Source organism: Procambarus clarkii, chromosome 64, assembly GCF_040958095.1.
Source record: "Procambarus clarkii isolate CNS0578487 chromosome 64, FALCON_Pclarkii_2.0, whole genome shotgun sequence".
Lineage (NCBI taxonomy): Eukaryota > Metazoa > Arthropoda > Malacostraca > Decapoda > Cambaridae > Procambarus > Procambarus clarkii.
In genome coordinates this window covers 17325027-17343286 of record NC_091213.1, presented here as the reverse complement: position 1 = coordinate 17343286, position 18260 = coordinate 17325027, and the positions used below count along the sequence as shown (strand labels likewise).

The following is an 18260-nucleotide window of genomic DNA, read 5'->3' as shown; positions in this document are numbered from 1 at the left end:
ACAGTGACCAGGCATGGTCATGAGTATGTATGGGTGAGTACAGTGACCCAGCATGGTCATGAGTATGTATAGTGGCCAGGTATGGTCATTAACATGTATAACAACAGGAAGATGTGAACATAGGAGTTACGGTAACTACTGATGGTCTATTGGCCTACATGTAGCAGCTTCTACTTATTTTCATTCATTTATGTGTCTAACCTACACATGAAACCATCAAGTGATCTAAAGTTCCCCGGAAATCAGTTCCAAATATAATTAACCCTATTTCCAAACTAATGTTTATCCAGGTTTATCTGAATCTAAACTTTTTCAGTGTTTATCCATTGTTTCGTGCAAAATTTTTACTTAAACTATTTTCAAAGGTGTTTCTTCCGCCATATTGTTGATCATTTCCTCTGCACTAGTTTGATAGTTTATTATGTGTAATTTGATGAAAGACTTCACTGAGAGCAAAGTATATATTACCCAACTGGTTCCCATTGTCGATACTACAACCTGTCCTCAGGCTAGGCTCATCCAAGCTGCGGCCGCCCGGATAGACGCGTTCCTCAATTATAATGAACTATGTATCTAAAACTGATACTTTATTGAAAATAAATTAATATCAATGCATATAAATACTTTGTGTATATTTAAGTCTAGGATACATCAGGTTAGGGGTTTTGTTTTTCTGACAAATATTTGTGTTTGCTGTCTGTGGGTGAGGCATTTATAGTGAGCGAATCGTAAACAAGAAGAAAAAGAACAATTGCCAATTCAGTAAAAGTTTGAACGGAATCAGTTATGTGCCGTTTATAAATAGTTTTTCATTCATAAACAGAGGGTTTGGCAGATAGATTAATGAGCATTTAACCTCAGTTTATGAGGACAGTTTGTTGACTCGCACCTCTGTAAATGCTTCTCCCACATACTAAGATTGCAAATAACTATTAACAGAACCAAAACACCTAATCAATCATAGGACTAACTAAACACAATCTATACACAATGAAACAGAGAGAATGTCTGCTCGTTTAGCCAAAGTGGGAGGCCAGATGCTTGGTGTTAGTCCCAACCAACTTTGTACGACAAATGGTTTGTGGTTTGGGACGGACAGAGACTGGTCAGGATTGGTCCAAGTTAAGTTTTTCAAGAAATATTAACATTTATAGGCAAACTCATGCGATTTTCATTTTCGTGTGTGTAATATTTGATGTTTTTCCCCATATAGTTTTAGTGATTGTAACAATATATTTTAAAAAATACCCCTAGAGTTGTTTTGACCGATCATGTCTTGTTTACATTGAACAACACTGTAAACAAGACATGACAAGGCTGATCTCATCAAAAAATTTAAAATATTGAACAATTAGGATGATATTCATCCAGATCACGTTTTCTAAAGGGTAGCTGCAACACGAACAAGAAGCAATGATTTCACACAACAAGCTAAAATGATTGGACAGGAACCAAGAGATGCTTTTCCACCTATCCGTATTATAAAGTATGATGTCTCTGTCTGTTTGTCTTTTTGTACAAAGTTGGAAGCCAGACACTGGGTCTAGTCTCTCATATTGGTAGAGGTTTATTCCGTACCCGAGAGTCTGGGTATGGGATGAACATAGTCTGGTCAGGGTCGCCAGAATTACAAAGGGAACGGTGAGTCAGTGCCACATTCAACCCCCATGACTAATTTTGGCACTTCCGTCCTGCCGGATACTCAACTAAATATTTTCAAAACAATTTTTTTTAAATAAATTTTTCTTATAGTAATATGTACCAGTATTCACTGATCTCAGGCAAATTACCATAAATTTCCTGCTAATCATAATTTGTCCATACTAGCATAAAACTTGCCACAACTTCAACGGTGTCTCAAGCCACGTTCCTTTATCAGTATAAATGGGTTAACAATTCTTTTTTAGTATTTTAGTGTCCGGCAACAGCCCACTCATTAGACAAGTATATTTTTTATAGAAGAGACACAGAGAGACAGACAGACAGACAGACAGAGAAAGAGAGACAGACAGATATGAATGAATAAATGCATGGCTAAAGAGATTGATATATAGATGTATGGATGGATATATGCATGGATAGATTGATGGATAGATGGACTGATAGATAGCTGGATACATTTATGGACTGATAGATTAATGGATACATTATGGAAAGATAAACAGATAGATGGATGGAAAGATGGACAGATGGATAAGAAGATAACTGGATGGATAGACAGATGAATAGAGAGATGAGTAAAGTAGATGGATGGAAAGACAGATGAGTAGAGTAGATGGATGCATAAATAGATAGATGGACAAATAGATGGATAGATCGATAGGTGGACAAAGAGATGGATAGATGAATAGGTAGATTAATGGATAGATAGATATATAGATAGAAAGCTAAATAGAGAGATTGACTGATGACAGACGGATGGATTTAAAGGTAAATGGACGGTTATAGGGATATGGTTTGATGGATAGCTGAATGGACATATTGATTGATAGGTGTATATATAAGTGACCACATGGATAGAGTGAGATAGACGGAGTAATAGATACAAAGAAGGAGGAATAGATGGATGGGTGGTGTTGGGGATCCTACAGTCGGCTTCCATGCCCGTTCTAAGGACTCCACACCTGTGGCTCCCAGACACAACCTGGACCCTCAGCTCCCACGAGGACTACCAGAGTCCCTCACTGTCCCTAGAGGGTGGTCCCTGGAGGGTGGTCCCTGGAGGATGGTCCCTGGATGGTGGTCTCTGGAGGGTGGTCCCTGGAGGGTGGTCCCTGGAGGGTGGTCCCTGGAGGATGGTCCCTGGAGGGTGGTCCCTGGAGGGTGGTCCCTGGAGGATGGTCCCTGGAGGGTGGTCCATGGAGGGTGGTCCATGGAGGATGGTCCCTGGAGGGTGATCCCTGGAGGGTGGTCCCTGGAGGATGGTCCCTGGAGGGTTGTCCCTGGGAAGGTGGTCCCTGGAGGGTGGTCCCTGGAGGATGGTCCCTGGAGGGTTGTCCCTGGGAAGGTGGTCCCTGGAGGGTGGTCCCTTGAGGGTGGTCCCTTGAGGGTGGTCCCTGGAGGGTGGTCCCTGGAGGGTGGTCTCTGGAGGGTCGTCCCTTGAGGGTTGGTCCCTGGAGGGTGGTCCCTGGAGGGTGGTCCCTGGAGGATGGTCCCTGGAGGGTGGTCCCTGGAGGGTGGCCCCTGGAGGGTGGTCCCTGGGAGGGTGGTCCCTGGAGCATGGTCCCTGGAGGGTGGTCCAAGGGTGGGTGGTCCCTGGATGATGGTCTCTGGAGGGTGGTCCTTGGAGGATAGTCCCTGGAGGACGGTCCCAGCAGGGTGGTCCCTGGAGGATGGTCCCTGGAGGGTGGTCCCGGGAGGGTGGTCCCTAGAGGATGGTCCCTGGAGGGTGGTCCCTGGAGGGTGGTCCCTGGAGGATGGTCCCTGGAGGGTGGTCCTTGGGTGGGTGGTCCCTGGATGATGGTCCCTGGAGGGTGGTCCTTGGAGGATAGTCCCTGGAGGATGGTCCCAGCAGGGTGGTCCCTGGAGGGTGGTCCCTGGAGGATGGTCCCGGGAGGGTGGTCCCTGGAGGGTGGTCCCTGGAGGATGGTCCCTGGAGGGTGGTATTCCTCTTCAGAATGGTCCTCTACTTCTGCTAACTCCAGAAGAAATGAGGAAGTAATTGGGATTTATTCTGTTGATAACTTGTGGTTGTTGCCGGCAAGTGACCCCAGTGTGCTGTGGGGTACATGTGCTGGGTACTGTAGTAAGGTCCCAGGAGTGTGCTGTGGGGTACATGTCCTGGGTACTGTAGTAAGGTCCCAGGAGTGTGCTGTGGGGTACATGTCCTGGGTACTGTAGTAAGGTCCCAGGAGTGTGCTGTGGGGTACATGTCCTGGGTACTGTAGTAAGGTCCCAGGAGTGTGCTGTGGGGTACATGTCCTGGGTACTGTAGTAAGGTCCCAGGAGTGTGCTGTGGGGTACATGTCCTGGGTACTGTAGTAAGGTCCCAGGAGTGTGCTGTGGGGTACATGTCCTGGGTACTGTACTAAGGTCCCAGGAGTGTGCTGTGGGGTACATGTCCTGGGTACTGTAGTATAATCCCAGGAGTGTGCTGTGGGGTACATGTCCTGGGTACTGTAGTATAATCCCAGGAGTGTGCTGTGGGGTACATGTCCTGGGTACTGTACTAAGGTCCCAGGAGTGTGCTGTGGGGTACATGTCCTGGGTACTGTAGTAAGGTCCCAGGAGTGTGCTGTGGGGTACATGTCCTGGGTACTGTAGTAAGGTCCCAGGAGTGTGCTGTGGGGTACATGTCCTGGGTACTGTAGTAAGGTGCCAGGAGTGTGCTGTGGGGTACATATCCTGGGTACTGTAGTAAGGTGCCAGGAGTGTGCTGTGGGGTACATGTCCTGGGTACTGTAGTAAGGTCCCAGGAGTGTACTGTGGGGTACATGTCCTGGCTACTGTTGTAAGGTCCCAGGAGTGTGCTGTGGGGTACATGTCCTGGCTACTGTTGTAAGGTCCCAGGAGTGTACTGTGGGAAGAGACAAGCGTAATAGCGCCCCCTTACATCGGATGGTGCAAGGGAAGGCATCGTCCTTCCTTACGTCATCATCTTCAAGTCCTTGACTTCACAGGTATTTCAAGACCTTCACAGCTATACTGGCCAAATGCTCTCTCTTGATAATGACTTCCTGGCTTCCCTGCAGGCTGACCCAGAGCCAGGCCTCGTGGACCCCGGAGGAGGTGGAGCACCATCTCGACGGCTCCATCTGTCGGTGCACAGGCTACCGACCCATCCTCGACGCCTTCAAGTCCATCACAGTCCAGGATATAGAGGTACCCGCAGGAGTGTGTTTTCTTACCTGACATTTTTTGGTGTCACCTGTGTGTTACTTAATGTTCCCTCGCCTGCCCTGCACGGCTGGTACTGTACTAAGCTGCCTGCCCTGCACGGCTGGTACTGTACTAAGCTGCCTGCCCTGCACGGCTGGTACTGTACTAAGCTGCCTGCCCTGCACGGCTGGTACTGTACTAAGCTGCCTGCCCTGCACGGCTGGTACTGTACTAAGCTGCCTGCCCTGCACGGCTGGTACTGTACTAAGCTGCCTGCCCTGCACGGCTGGTACTGTACTAAGCTGCCTGCCCTGCACGGCTGGTACTGTACTAAGCTGCCTGCCCTGCACGGCTGGTACTGTACTAAGCTGCCTGCCCTGCACGGCTGGTACTGTACTAAGCTGCCTGCCCTGCACGGCTGGTACTGTACTAAGCTGCCTGCCCTGCACGGCTGGTACTGTACTAAGCTGCCTGCCCTGCACGGCTGGTACTGTACTAAGCTGCCTGCCCTGCACGGCTGGTACTGTACTAAGCTGCCTGCCCTGCACGGCTGGTACTGTACTAAGCTGCCTGCCCTGCACGGCTGGTACTGTACTAAGCTGTCTGCCCTGCACGGCTGGTACTGTACTAAGCTGCCTGCCCTGCACGGCTGGTACTGTACTAAGCTGCCTGCCCTGCACGGCTGGTACTGTACTAAGCTGCCTGCCCTGCACGGCTTGTACTGTACTAAGCTGCCTGCCCTGCACGGCTTGTACTGTACTAAGCTGCCTGCCCTGCACGGCTTGTACTGTACTAAGCTGCCTGCCCTGCACGGCTTGTACTGTACTAAGCTGCCTGCCCTGCACGGCTTGTACTGTACTAAGCTGCCTGCCCTGCACGGCTTGTACTGTACTAAGCTGCCTGCCCTGCACGGCTTGTACTGTACTAAGCTGCCTGCCCTGCACGGCTTGTACTGTACTAAGCTGCCTGCCCTGCACGGCTTGTACTGTACAAAGCTGCCTGCCCTGCACGGCTTGTACTGTACTAAGCTGCCTGCCCTGCACGGCTTGTACTGTACTAAGCTGCCTGCCCTGCACGGCTTGTACTGTACTAAGCTGCCTGCCCTGCACGGCTTGTACTGTACTAAGCTGCCTGCCCTGCACGGCTTGTACTGTACTAAGCTGCCTGCCCTGCACGGCTGGTACTGTACTAAGCTGTCTGCCCTGCACGGCTGGTACTGTACTAAGCTGCCTGCCCTGCACGGCTGGTACTGTACTAAGCTGCCTGCCCTGCACGGCTGGTACTGTACTAAGCTGTCTGCCCTGCACGGCTGGTACTGTACTAAGCTGCCTGCCCTGCACGGCTGGTACTGTACTAAGCTGTCTGCCCTGCACGGCTGGTACTGTACTAAGCTGCCTGCCCTGCACGGCTGGTACTGTACTAAGCTGCCTGCCCTGCACGGCTGGTACTGTACTAAGCTGTCTGCCCTGCACGGCTGGTACTGTACTAAGCTGCCTGCCCTGCACGGCTGGTACTGTACTAAGCTGCCTGCCCTGCACGGCTGGTACTGTACTAAGCTGCCTGCCCTGCACGGCTGGTACTGTACTAAGCTGCCTGCCCTGCACGGCTGGTACTGTACTAAGCTGCCTGCCCTGCACGGCTGGTACTGTACTAAGCTGCCTGCCCTGCACGGCTGGTACTGTACTAAGCTGCCTGCCCTGCACGGCTGGTACTGTACTAAGCTGCCTGCCCTGCACGGCTGGTACTGTACTAAGCTGCCTGCCCTGCACGGCTGGTACTGTACTAAGCTGCCTGCCCTGCACGGCTGGTACTGTACTAAGCTGCCTGCCCTGCACGGCTGGTACTGTACTAAGCTGCCTGCCCTGCACGGCTGGTACTGTACTAAGCTGCCTGCCCTGCACGGCTGGTACTGTACTAAGCTGCCTGCCCTGCACGGCTGGTACTGTACTAAGCTGCCTGCCCTGCACGGCTGGTACTGTACTAAGCTGTCTCATCTTCTTGAATGTCCATAACTTATAATATAAGAATGTATGTAAGTTTGTCTGTTTGAGTGTCTGTTCAAAGTTGGAGGCCAGACGTTTGGAAATGGTCCCATCCAAATTGGCAGATGGAATGGTCTGGGGTAAGGTATGAACATAGGCTTGTCGGCATAAGTGTAAAGGGAACAATGTGCCAGGGTAACATTCAGACCCCTAATCACGATTTTGTCACGGCCCGCTGGCTACACAGCTAAATATTTTGAAAAACTTTCCAACAAAAAATTTCTTATAGTAATATACATCATTATTCCTTGATCTCGAGAAAATTAACAGAATTTTTCTGCTATTCATAATTAGCCCGTATTTGCATGAAACATAAGATATTCTTCCAGCTTTAAAGGTTTCTCAATCCATGCGCCTGTCTCAGAGTAAGGCAGAAACTATTCTATTTTATTTATTCATTTTTTTAACCCGCTAAGCTCCTCTCACCAGCCGCTACCCTCATATTACACATATAATTTTATCATAAGAGACAGAGATAGAGACAGATGGAGACAGAAAGAGACAGAAGAAACAAAAACAGAGTAACAGAAACTGAAAGAAATCTAGACAGACTGTAGATGGATAATTGGAGATATAAATAGATAGATAATTAGATGGATGGATATATGAAAGGATAGAGAGACGAATATAGACGGTTCGATAGATGGATGGATAGGAATATAGATGGATAGATAGATGGATACATGGATTGGTGAATGGATGTGTGGTTAGAGGGAAAGATTGCAAGATAGATGGATAATTGGATGGATATATTGATTGATGGATAAATAGATGAATTGATTGAAAATTAGATGGATGGAAAGATGCATAGAAAGATATTTGGATGGATAGATAGATGCAGATATCAATGGATAAAAAAATAGATGGATGCATAGATGGAGAGATGTACAGATAGATGGATGGTGTATATAGTGATGGATAGATAGCTGGATGGATAGATAGGTGGACGGATAGACGGATGAACATATTATTGGGTAGATACCTGGAGCAAACCTAGAGAGGGTTCTGGGACTTGTTCTACTCCCCTAGCCCGGCCTGAGGCCAGGCTCGACTTGTGATAACTTGGTCCAACAGGCTGTTGCTTGGAGCGGCCCGCTGGCCCACATATCATCCACAGCCTGGCTGGTCCAGCACCTCTTGCAAGAACCTGTTCAAGTGCCTCTTGAATACATCCATCTTCGTTCCTGCAATATTTCTAATGCTTGCTGGAAGGTTGTTGAACAGCTGTGGACCTCTGATGTTCATACAGTGCTCCCTGATTGTACCTATGGCACCTCTACTCCTCACTGTTTCCATTCTGCATTTCCTCCCGTACCTGTCACTCCAGTATGTTGTTATTCTACTGTGCAAATTTGGAACCTGACCTGCCAGTATCTTCCATGTATATATTATGTGATACCTTAATCGTCTCCTTAGATAAGGAGGTAGATGGATTAAATTAGATAGATTTATAGATGGATGGATAGATAGATGGACATAATGGAGACAGACAGACTGACCCAGGCAACACAGGGAATCTCTCAAAATACTATTATCAATGCCTTACGATAGGTCAAAAATAAAAATAAAATAAAGTAAGTAAGTAATTATCAAAAGAAGGCACCAAACCGGGAAGGCTATGTAGCACCATCAAATACGCAAAATAATCAGAGGGCGCTAAATATCACTAAGGATGCCAATACGAGAACAAAAACGCATAAGGCGAACGATATCAAAAGTATCCGAGTCACCAAGAATTCTATCGAGGGACAGGTGACCGCGAGGGGCGGTCGGAAAGCAAGACACACGCTCGTCCTGGAAGTCAGGACATTCAAGAAGGACATGCACGACCGTAAGAGGGACAATGCAACTAGGACAATAAGGAGCAGGGCGGCGCTCCATCAAGTGACCATGGGTTAAGCGAGTATGGCCAATACGCAACCTCGCCAGAGCTGTTTCCCACCGCCGGTTTCGGTGGAAGGAGGACGGCCACGAGGAAACACAACATTTAAGAGTACGTAGCTTGTTACCAGTAACAGACAACCAAGAAGCCTGCCAACGAGTAAGGACTGAGAAATGGATAACCGGGTAAAAGTCGGAATACGGAATGCCTTTACGAGAGATGGGACAAGAGCGGACAGCTTCCTTAGTGGCAGCATCCGCACGCTCATTTAAAGACACACCAATATGGCTGGGAACCCAACAAAGCTCAACCGACTTAAATTTACTGTGAACGAGAAACAGCCAATGCTGGATCTCGACAACTACTGGATGAACCGGATTAAAGGACCCGAGAGCCATGAGGGCACTACGAGAGTCAACAACAACCACAAAGGAAGACTGACAACGAGAAAGCAGGAGACGAAGAGCATAGAGAATAGCATAAAGTTCCGCTGTAAAGATGCTAGTCTCCGGAGGCAAGCGACACATATAAGTGCGATCAGGAAAAACAACAGAGTAGCCAACACCGTCCGCTGACTTAGACCCATCGGTGAAGACAGAAACGGAGCGGGAGTGAGAAGAAAAGTGCTCGAGGAAAAGGCGTTTTAGAACCGTAGGAGGGGTAAAAGCTTTAGTGATACGGGTCAAGGAAGTACAAAACCGCGGAAGAGGGACCCTCCACGGGGGCAAAGAAGAAACAACACGAGGAGAAACATCAGAAATACGAACGGAGAGAGAATCCTGTAGGCGAGATAACTGGACAGAAAGAGGGAGGTGGTGAAGAGGAACAGGAACCGCAGGAGGGGTAAAAGTTAAAGCACGACAGAGGCGAGAGGAAGGATGTTGCAAGGACCGCGCAAGATAGCGAAGACAGTAGCGATCACAGCGGTCCTGGAGAGACAGGAAGCCAGTGTCAACATACAAGCTAAGGACGGGAGTCGAACGAAAGGCACCAGAACTGAGGCGCAACCCAGTATGGTGCAAAGCATCAAGACGGCGAAGAGTAGAAGGAGAAGCAGACGAGTAAGCAGGGCAACCATAATCGAGCTTAGACAGGACGAGAGAGGAATGTAAAGCAAGGAGAGTGCGCCTATCTGCCCCCCCAAGAAGTATGGGACAAGACCCGAAGGAGGGTAAGGGCCTTAGAGCACTCAACACGGAGGTAAGAGATACGGGGAGACCAAGACAAACGAGTGTCAAGGAATAACCCCAAAAGCTTCGCGGAATCTTTGTATTCAAGGGGATGACCATAAAGTGACAAAGAGGGACGAAGAACAACCCGTTTCCGCGTAAAAGTCATGGCACAAGTCTTAGAAGTAGAGAACTTGAAGCCATGACCTGTGGCCCAAGACGACACGGCATCAATTGCAAGTTGAAGCCGGCGTTGAAGGAGAGGCGAATCATCACCCTGACAACAAAGGGTAAGATCATCGACATAGAGAGTGGAGAAGACACCAGAAGGAAGAGAGGAAAGAAGACCATTGAGGGCAACCGGAAAAAGTGTAGTGCTCAGAACACTACCCTGGGGCACACCTTCGTATTGCTGAAAAGAGGGAGAGAGAGCGGTACCAAGGCGCACCCGAAAGGAACGACGAGAGAGGAAGCTGCGGAGAAAGAGAGGGAGATGACCACGAAGGCCAAAAGAATGAAGTTGAGATAGGATATGATAACGCCAAGTGGTGTCGTAAGCCTTTTCTAGGTCAAAAAGGACGGCAACAACGGAGGTCTTCGCAGCAAAAGCAGTACGAATATAGACCTCCAAGTTCACCAGGACATCTGTCGTGCTGCGGCACTTGCGGAAACCAAATTGAGAAGGGGAGAGGAGGTGATGGTGTTCCAGGAACCACATCAGACGAACGTTAACCATACGTTCAAAGAGTTTGCAGACACAACTTGTGAGAGCAATAGGGCGAAAGTCCTTAGGGGAAGTACCCAGAGACCCCGGTTTGCGAACAGGGAGGACAACGGCATCGAGCCAGTCCTCAGGGACTGACGACGACTCCCAGATCCGATTATACAGACTCAGTAAATACTGAGACGTGCTCGGAGGGAGATGGCGAAGCATCTCATAATGAATACCATCGGAGCCCGCCGCCGTAGAACCGTAGAGGGCCAAGGCAGAACGAAGTTCAGAGAGAGAGAAGGGATCATTATAGGGAAGCTGAAGATGAGTGCAGAAATCTAAAGGACGAGACTCAAGGACAGGTTTACGAAGAAGGAAAGATTGGGGAAGATGAAGACCAGAGCTAACAGAAGAAAAGTGGGAACCCAGTTCGGAAGCGACCTGCAACGGGTCCGCCACAAGAGTATCATGGAGGTGAAGGACCGGTGAAACATCGGGAACGAACTTACCCGCTTTCTTGCGGATACGCTTCCAGATCTGGGCCAGAGGGGTTTCGGACGTAATTGTTGAGACATATGATGCCCAACATTCACGTTTAGCCGTACGGATGGCCCTACGGGCCACCGCACTCGCTTTCCGAAAGAAAAGAAAAGAATCGGTCGTCTGCCTACGGCGGTGCCTCTTCCAGGCTGCACGCTTACAGCGGACAACCCGAGCACAGTCCGCATTCCACCAGGGAACGCACTTCCGTGGACCCCGAGAGGAAGAGCGAGGAATAGAGCGGAGGGCAGCGCTGAAGACAGTGTCATGAAAAAGGAGGAGAGCGCGAGAGAGAGGCAGAAGGGAGAGGTCAGAGAGAGCAGCCCTGAGGGTAAATAGGGTCCAGTCTGCCTTAGTAAACTGCCACCTAGGGAAAGAGAGGGAAGGGCGAAAAGAGAAAAAGGAAACAAGGATGGGGAAATGATCACTTCCATGGAGGTCATCAAGAACCTGCCACGTGAAATCTAAGTAAAGAGAAGAAGAGCAGAGAGAAAGATCAAGACAAGAAAGGGTGCGAGTCCGAGAGTCCAAATGAGTGGGCTCACCAGAATTCAGAAGAGACAGGGAAGAAGAGAGGAGAAACGGCTCAAGGAGGCGACCCCGGGTATTCGTCAGAACGTCACCCCAAAGAGAATGACGACAATTGAAGTCACCCAGCAGGAGCACAGGCTCCGGCAAGGAGTCTAGGAGGCGTTTCAAATCAGGAAGAGAGAGCGGGACACTCGGGGGGAGATAAATGGAACAAACTGTGTACCATTTCCCCACAAAGATACGAGCAGCAGAACAATGAAGAGGCGAAGGAAAAAGTAAAGGAACAAAGGGAACATCAGCCAGAATCAAGAGAGCAGAAGAATTAGAAGCCCCAGCAATGGCTGGGGGGGGGGGGAGAGAAAGGAATAGCCACGAAAACGACCAGGACGAGCACCAAGCATTGGCTCCTGGAGACAGACACAAAGGGGCGAAAACCGCGAAATCAGAAGTTGGAGTTCGAGGAAATTGGCGTAATAACCTCGAACGTTCCATTGAAGAATGGACAACGACGAGAAGAGAAAGGACAAAAACAGACAACAAGGAAGAAACAAAGGCGAAAGAGCAACAGAGCACGTTAAAGAATATCAGGGTCGGGATCAGGGTCAGCAAAGTCAGGGTTAGGGGGCATGGGTAAACTGAGCAAAGACGGAGGGAAGGAAACGGGAGAACAGATCAGAGGTGGGAGGGCAGGGTTCGGAGGAGGAGGAGGAGGAGGAGACAACGGAGAGGAGCAGTCAAGGACAGCAGCAGGAAGAGGGGGAGTAGAAAGAGAGGAGCGCACCCCAGCAAGAGCAGCAACCGAAAGGGAAGCAGGGGCCAAAGAAACCTCCATAGCAGGAACAGGGGGCGCAAGCACTGAAACGGGAGGGGAAGGAGCAACAGAGCCAGGAGGAGGAGCTGAGGAAGAAAGCGAAGCCTTCTTACCCGCCGGGGAAGAGGAAGGAGAGGAGCCAGGCTTACGCTTCTGACTTAAAGAGACCGGTGTCCCAGCAACTACGTACCGGGCAACGGATTCCAGTGTCTCAACAGGAGAAGCCGAACGAGAGCACACACGACGGCCGTTAGGAGAGCGATGGACATCCGCCCGCACCGACAGGCGGCGGGGAGAGCCGATAGATGGAGGAAGAGGATGGGAAGGAGGATCGGAGGGGGACGAGGAAGAAGACACAGAAGACACGACAGACCGGGTAGAAGGAAGGGGAACCCCAGACAGAGGACCAGGAGGAGGATCCTTCGGGAGAGAACCCAAAGGGACAGAGGAGGGGGCAGTGGGCGCATCAGGGTCCAAGGCCCGGAAACGGTTGTGAGTCTGAGGAAGGCGGGAAGGACGAGGAGAGGAAGAGCGCAACACGCGAGCATAAGAGATATTAGCATAAGGCGGGAGCCGGCGAACCTGGCGCCTCGCCTCAGGAAAAGATAAACGCTCCCGGTGCTTCAAGTTGAGGACGGCTGCCTCAAGCTTGTAATGGACACACGCACGGGAGAAGGTAGGATGGGCCTCACCGCAGTTGAGGCAACGAGCCTGGGGAGAAGCGCACTCCGACTTAGAGTGACCTTCGCCACCACACAAAGGACAGAGAGAGACAGTCCCGGAGCAGCGGAGGGCACCATGCCCAAACCTCCAGCACTTGTTGCAGAGCCGAGGAGAAGGAATGTACTCCTGGACAGAGCACCTGGCACCAGCAAGAATGACAGAGGGTGGAAGGGTCCTACCATCAAAGGTAATCTTCACAACCCGGAGGGGTTGACGGCGACTACCACGAGGGGGACGAGTAAACGTGTCCACCTGGAGAATAGAGTGGCCCTGGGCAGCGAGGATATGTCGAATATCGTCGTGGCAGTCGCGCAGGTCCCGAACACCGGTCGCAACATGGGGCGGGAGCAAAATAGTGCCAACACTGGCATTCAACTGAACGTTCTTCGAGACCCGAACGGGGGTCTCGCCAAGGCAGGATAAGGCAGCCAAGCGGGAAGCAGCATCCTGAGAAGGAGCAGCAACGACACGTGTACCGAGACGAGTGGGGTTGAAAGTAATGGAGGCATCCACGGAATCAATGAGATGTCGATGGAGGGAGAAATCGTCAGGAGGCGCAGAATCAAGAGGGAGGAGATCAAAATATTTGGCCCACGAAGCGGGACCAAACAAGGCTTGATAGGTAGCAGAACTGGAAGGAAACGAGCGAGGGCGGCCGTGACGAGGACGGCGGTGAGAACCCCCAGAGAGAGAGGGGTTAAAAGGCGCAGTAGTTACAACTAGAGAAGGAGCCGCGCCAGGGGACGAGGTAGTCACCACTGGGGGCTTGGGGCTCGACCCAACCACAGAGGAGGGAGGGGAGCCAGAGGAAGGAGTCAGAGAGGCCAAAGGAGGAGCAAGGTCGGGGCCCAATGCAGCGGAGGCTACAGAGCCCGGTCTTCCAAAACGGACCGACTCGGGGGCTTGGTCGCCCACCCCACGAGCCTGAGAAGGTAAACCAGAAGAAGCCGAAGCAGGGGTAATCATCTTGACGAAAGAAAGAATTCACTCACGAATGTGCCCCCACACCCACCATGGAGCCACAATTAGAGGCAGGACACCCAACAAGAAGCTATCGCCGATCTTGCCGGGGCCTCCTAGGGGTGTGTCGCGAGTATACGCCCCACAAACGCCACCTTAAGAAACCGACAGTCCGTCGAGATCGGGTTCAGTGACGAAGTGGGGATTGACAATAAAAGGTTCCCCTCGCTCTCGACGTCGGGTACTGCAGTTCTACGGGTGCATGAGTATGCCTCCTCAAGCACCCGGCCGTCAAAATAGAAGAAGTCCAAGGGAAGAACCAGAACAAGCAAAAGGTCGGCAGGAAACGGCAAGCAGATAGGAGAAGAGGGGGGAGAAAAACGAAACAGAAGGAAAAGGAAAAGATGCCCAGCAGAATTGGAGAGGACGGCAGCAGGAGCACAAGGCTAGAAAAGGACAGAGGACTGTCCCAAGGAGCATCACACTCTGGCAGCCGCCCACTAAGCCCTCACACGGCGACAACGAGCTGAGCGGGGAGGGGGAAATAAAATAAAAAAAACTGTGAATAAATAAGCAAACAAAAAATGTATTACAACGTATTGTGTTGAATTGTGTTGAAGTGTGTTCCATTCATCTAGGCTGTATGAGACTCGAACCGTGACCCCTCGTGTGTGAGGGTGTGAGGCTGACGCTCCATCAAACTGGAATTTCCTTATCAAGACTACTCATAGCCCAGTCGATAGAGCTTCGGCCTCACACACGTGGAGTCACGGTTCAAGTCTCATACAGCCCAGGTGAATGGAATGTTTATTTTCACAGAAGTGTGGATGACAATTGATTAGAATTATGTTGCTGTATTTTTGCAATATGTTGCATAACGATGTATTCCCGTGCAGGACTGGCACTCAGCCCCGTGTCCGAGGACAGGTCTGGCCTGCAAGGGCGACTGCCGGCCCCACCAGGTAGAGTACCACCAGGCAACTTGCTCCCTGTTCCTTGTTACTGCTACTACCGTCACACACCACCAAGCAACATGCTCCCTGTTCCTTGTTACTGTCACTACCGTCACACATCACCAGGCAACATGCTCCCTGTTCCTTGTTACTGTCATTACCGTCACACATCACCAGGCAACATGCTCCCTGTTCCTTGTTACTGTCACTACCGTCACACATCACCAGGCAACATGCTCCCTGTTCCTTGTTACTGTTACTACCACCAGGCAACATGCCCCCTGTTCCTTGTTACTGTCATTACCGTCACACTCCACCAGGCAACATGCTCCCTGTTCCTTGTTACTGTTACTACCACCAGGCAACATGCCCCCTGTTCCTTGTTACTGTCATTACCGTCACACTCCACCAGGCAACATGCTCCCTGTTCCTTGTTACTGTTACTACCACCAGGCAACATGCTCCTTTTTCCTTGTTACTGTCATTACCGTCACACATCACCAGGCAACATGCTCCCTGTTCCTTGTTACTGTCACTACCGTCACACATCACCAGGCAACATGCTCCCTGTTCCTTGTTACTGTCACTACCGTCACCCATCACCAGGCAACATGCTCCCTGTTCCTTGTTACTGTCACTACCGTCACACATCACCAGGCAACATGCTCCCTGTTCCTTGTTACTGTTACTACCACCAGGCAACATCCCTGGAAACACAAACTGAAACCGTCTCCAATTTCCGCTTGTTACAACTTGTAATAAAGTTGTTATATCTTGGCTTAACGTGTTTATGACGTATTAGAACGTTGTTATAACTGGTTAGGTGTCAAAACTTGTTCGAACGTTGTACCAACGTCGTAGATTCGGTGTGTGTTTGTCGGGATGCTCCCTGTTCCTTGTTACTGTCACATATCACCAGGCAACCTGTTGCCTGTCCCTTGTTACTGTCATTACCGTCACAAAACTTATCACTCACAACATTTAAACTTGTGGCATTAACACCAATATTTACTTTAGGAAGACACACATTAGTGACATCTCTCAATACAAAACAAATATAATTATTTTTATTAGACATTCCATGAATTATAGAAATGACAATATACTCATAATTATATAAATACCAATAAATATACTCATAATTATAGCAACACCAATAAATATATACCCATAATTATAGCCATAATTTATGCAATTTTTTTTTATATATACAAGAAGGAGCATTGGGTTTATGAGAGTACATAGCATTGATGTTTTTACATTTTAACAAACCCACTAACATGGCTAGCGTTTCGAGAATATACTAATAATAATAACAATTACTATAAATATACTCACAAATATTGCCATAATAATAAATATACTCAAAATTATAGAAAAAAATATATATATGCTCAAAATTATAACAAATTATATACTCATAATTATAGCAATATCAATAAAGATGCTTATAATTATAGCAATCACAATAAATATTTATAATTATAGCAATATCACTAATTATAGTGCAATTGTAATAACATTAATTTATCAGTTATAAAAGTAATATGAAATATATTAGATATGAATAATATTAATCATTATATTGTAATATAGAGGACATTGACAACACTGTGTCACGCCTGCATGACAAAGTTGCCACGCCCAGTGTGGCAAATGTGTCACGAAGATCGTGGCAAAAGTGCCATGCTGGACGTGGCAACAGTGCCATGCTGGATGTGGCAACAGTGCCATGCTGGGCGAGGCAATAACCAGCTTTACACACATTTCAGAAGGCGGGAGGGAAGGTCGCCTGCCAGCAGCGCCTGCCAAGGACGCTCCAAGTGAAGGGCTCCACATGGCACGAGCCCTCCACCCTACAGGTGAGTCTCCTCCCTCTTGCTGCATGGTCTACCACCCGTGTCCCTCCCTCTCGCTGCATGGTCTACCACCCGTGTCCCTCCCTCTTGCTGCATGGTCTACCACCCGTGTCCCACCCTCTTGCTGCATGGTCTACCACCCGTGTCCCTCCCTCTTGCTGCATGGTCTACCACCCGTGTCCCTCCCTCTTGCTGCATGGTCTACCACCCGTGTCCCTCCCTCATGCTGCATGGTCTACCACCCGTGTCCCTCCCTCTTGCTGCATGGTCTACCACCCGCGTCCCTCCCTCATGCTGCATGGTCTACCACCCGTGTCCCTCCCTCTTGCTGCATGGTCTACCACCCGTGTCCCTCCCTCTTGCTGCATGGTCTACAACCCGTGTCCCTCCCTCTTGCTGCATGGTCTACCACCCGTGTCCCTCCCTCTTGCTGCATGGTCTACCACCCGTGTCCCTCCCTCTTGCTGCATGGTCTACCACCCGTGTCCCTCCCTCTTGCTGCATGGTCTACCACCCGTGTCCCTCCCTCTTGCTGCATGGTCTACCACCCGTGTCCCTCCCTCTTGCTGCATGGTCTACCACCCGTGTCCCTCCCTCTTGCTGCATGGTCTACCACCCGTGTCCCTCCCTCTTGCTGCATGGTCTACCACCCGTGTCCCTCCCTCTTGCTGCATGGTCTACCACCCGTGTCCCTCCCTCTCGCTGCATGGTCTACCACCCGTGTCCCTCCCTCTTGCTGCATGGTCTACCACCCGTGTCCCTCCCTCATGCTGCATGGTCTACCACCCGTGTCCCTCCCTCTTGCTGCATGGTCTACCACCCGCGTCCCTCCCTCATGCTGCATGGTCTACCACCCGTGTCCCTCCCTCATGCTGCATGGTCTACCACCCGTGTCCCTCCCTCATGCTGCATGATCTACCACCCGTGTCCCTCCCTCATGCTGCATGGTCTACCACCCGTGTCCCTCCCTCTTGCTGCATGGTCTGTGGTCTACCACCAACAACAAGAGCAGTAACAATAGTAGCAGCAGTAAGAACTGCAACAGTAGCAGTAGTAACAGCAGCAACAGTAATAGCAACAGTAACAACAGCAATAATAGCAGTAGCAGCAGCAGCAATAGGATCAACAGTAGCAAAGGTGTTACGGTCACGAATGACCTGTAACCGGTTTCTTGATGGATGAACCTTGTTTGTACTATCCGACCACAAGCCGGTTGTACGCTTTCAAGATTTGGCTATATAGTGCAATGAATGAATAATG

General features: G+C 49.9%; 1 protein-coding gene across 2 annotated transcripts in view; it reads left to right on the top strand.

The window, feature by feature from the left end:
* The window catches only part of LOC123769025 (xanthine dehydrogenase/oxidase), a 170241-nt gene that overhangs the window by 39869 nt on the left and 112112 nt on the right, over positions 1–18260 (top strand). Inside the window, exons 1-4 of one of the 2 annotated variants that reach the window (XM_069309233.1) lie at positions 14–33; positions 4692–4821; positions 15085–15150; positions 16914–17003. In XM_069309233.1, coding sequence (XP_069165334.1) covers positions 14–33; positions 4692–4821; positions 15085–15150; positions 16914–17003 — 306 coding nt within the window. Of the gene's footprint in view, positions 1–13; positions 34–4691; positions 4822–15084; positions 15151–16913; positions 17004–18260 lie in introns of those variants that run through there. The other variant, XM_069309232.1, reaches the window with a different exon arrangement.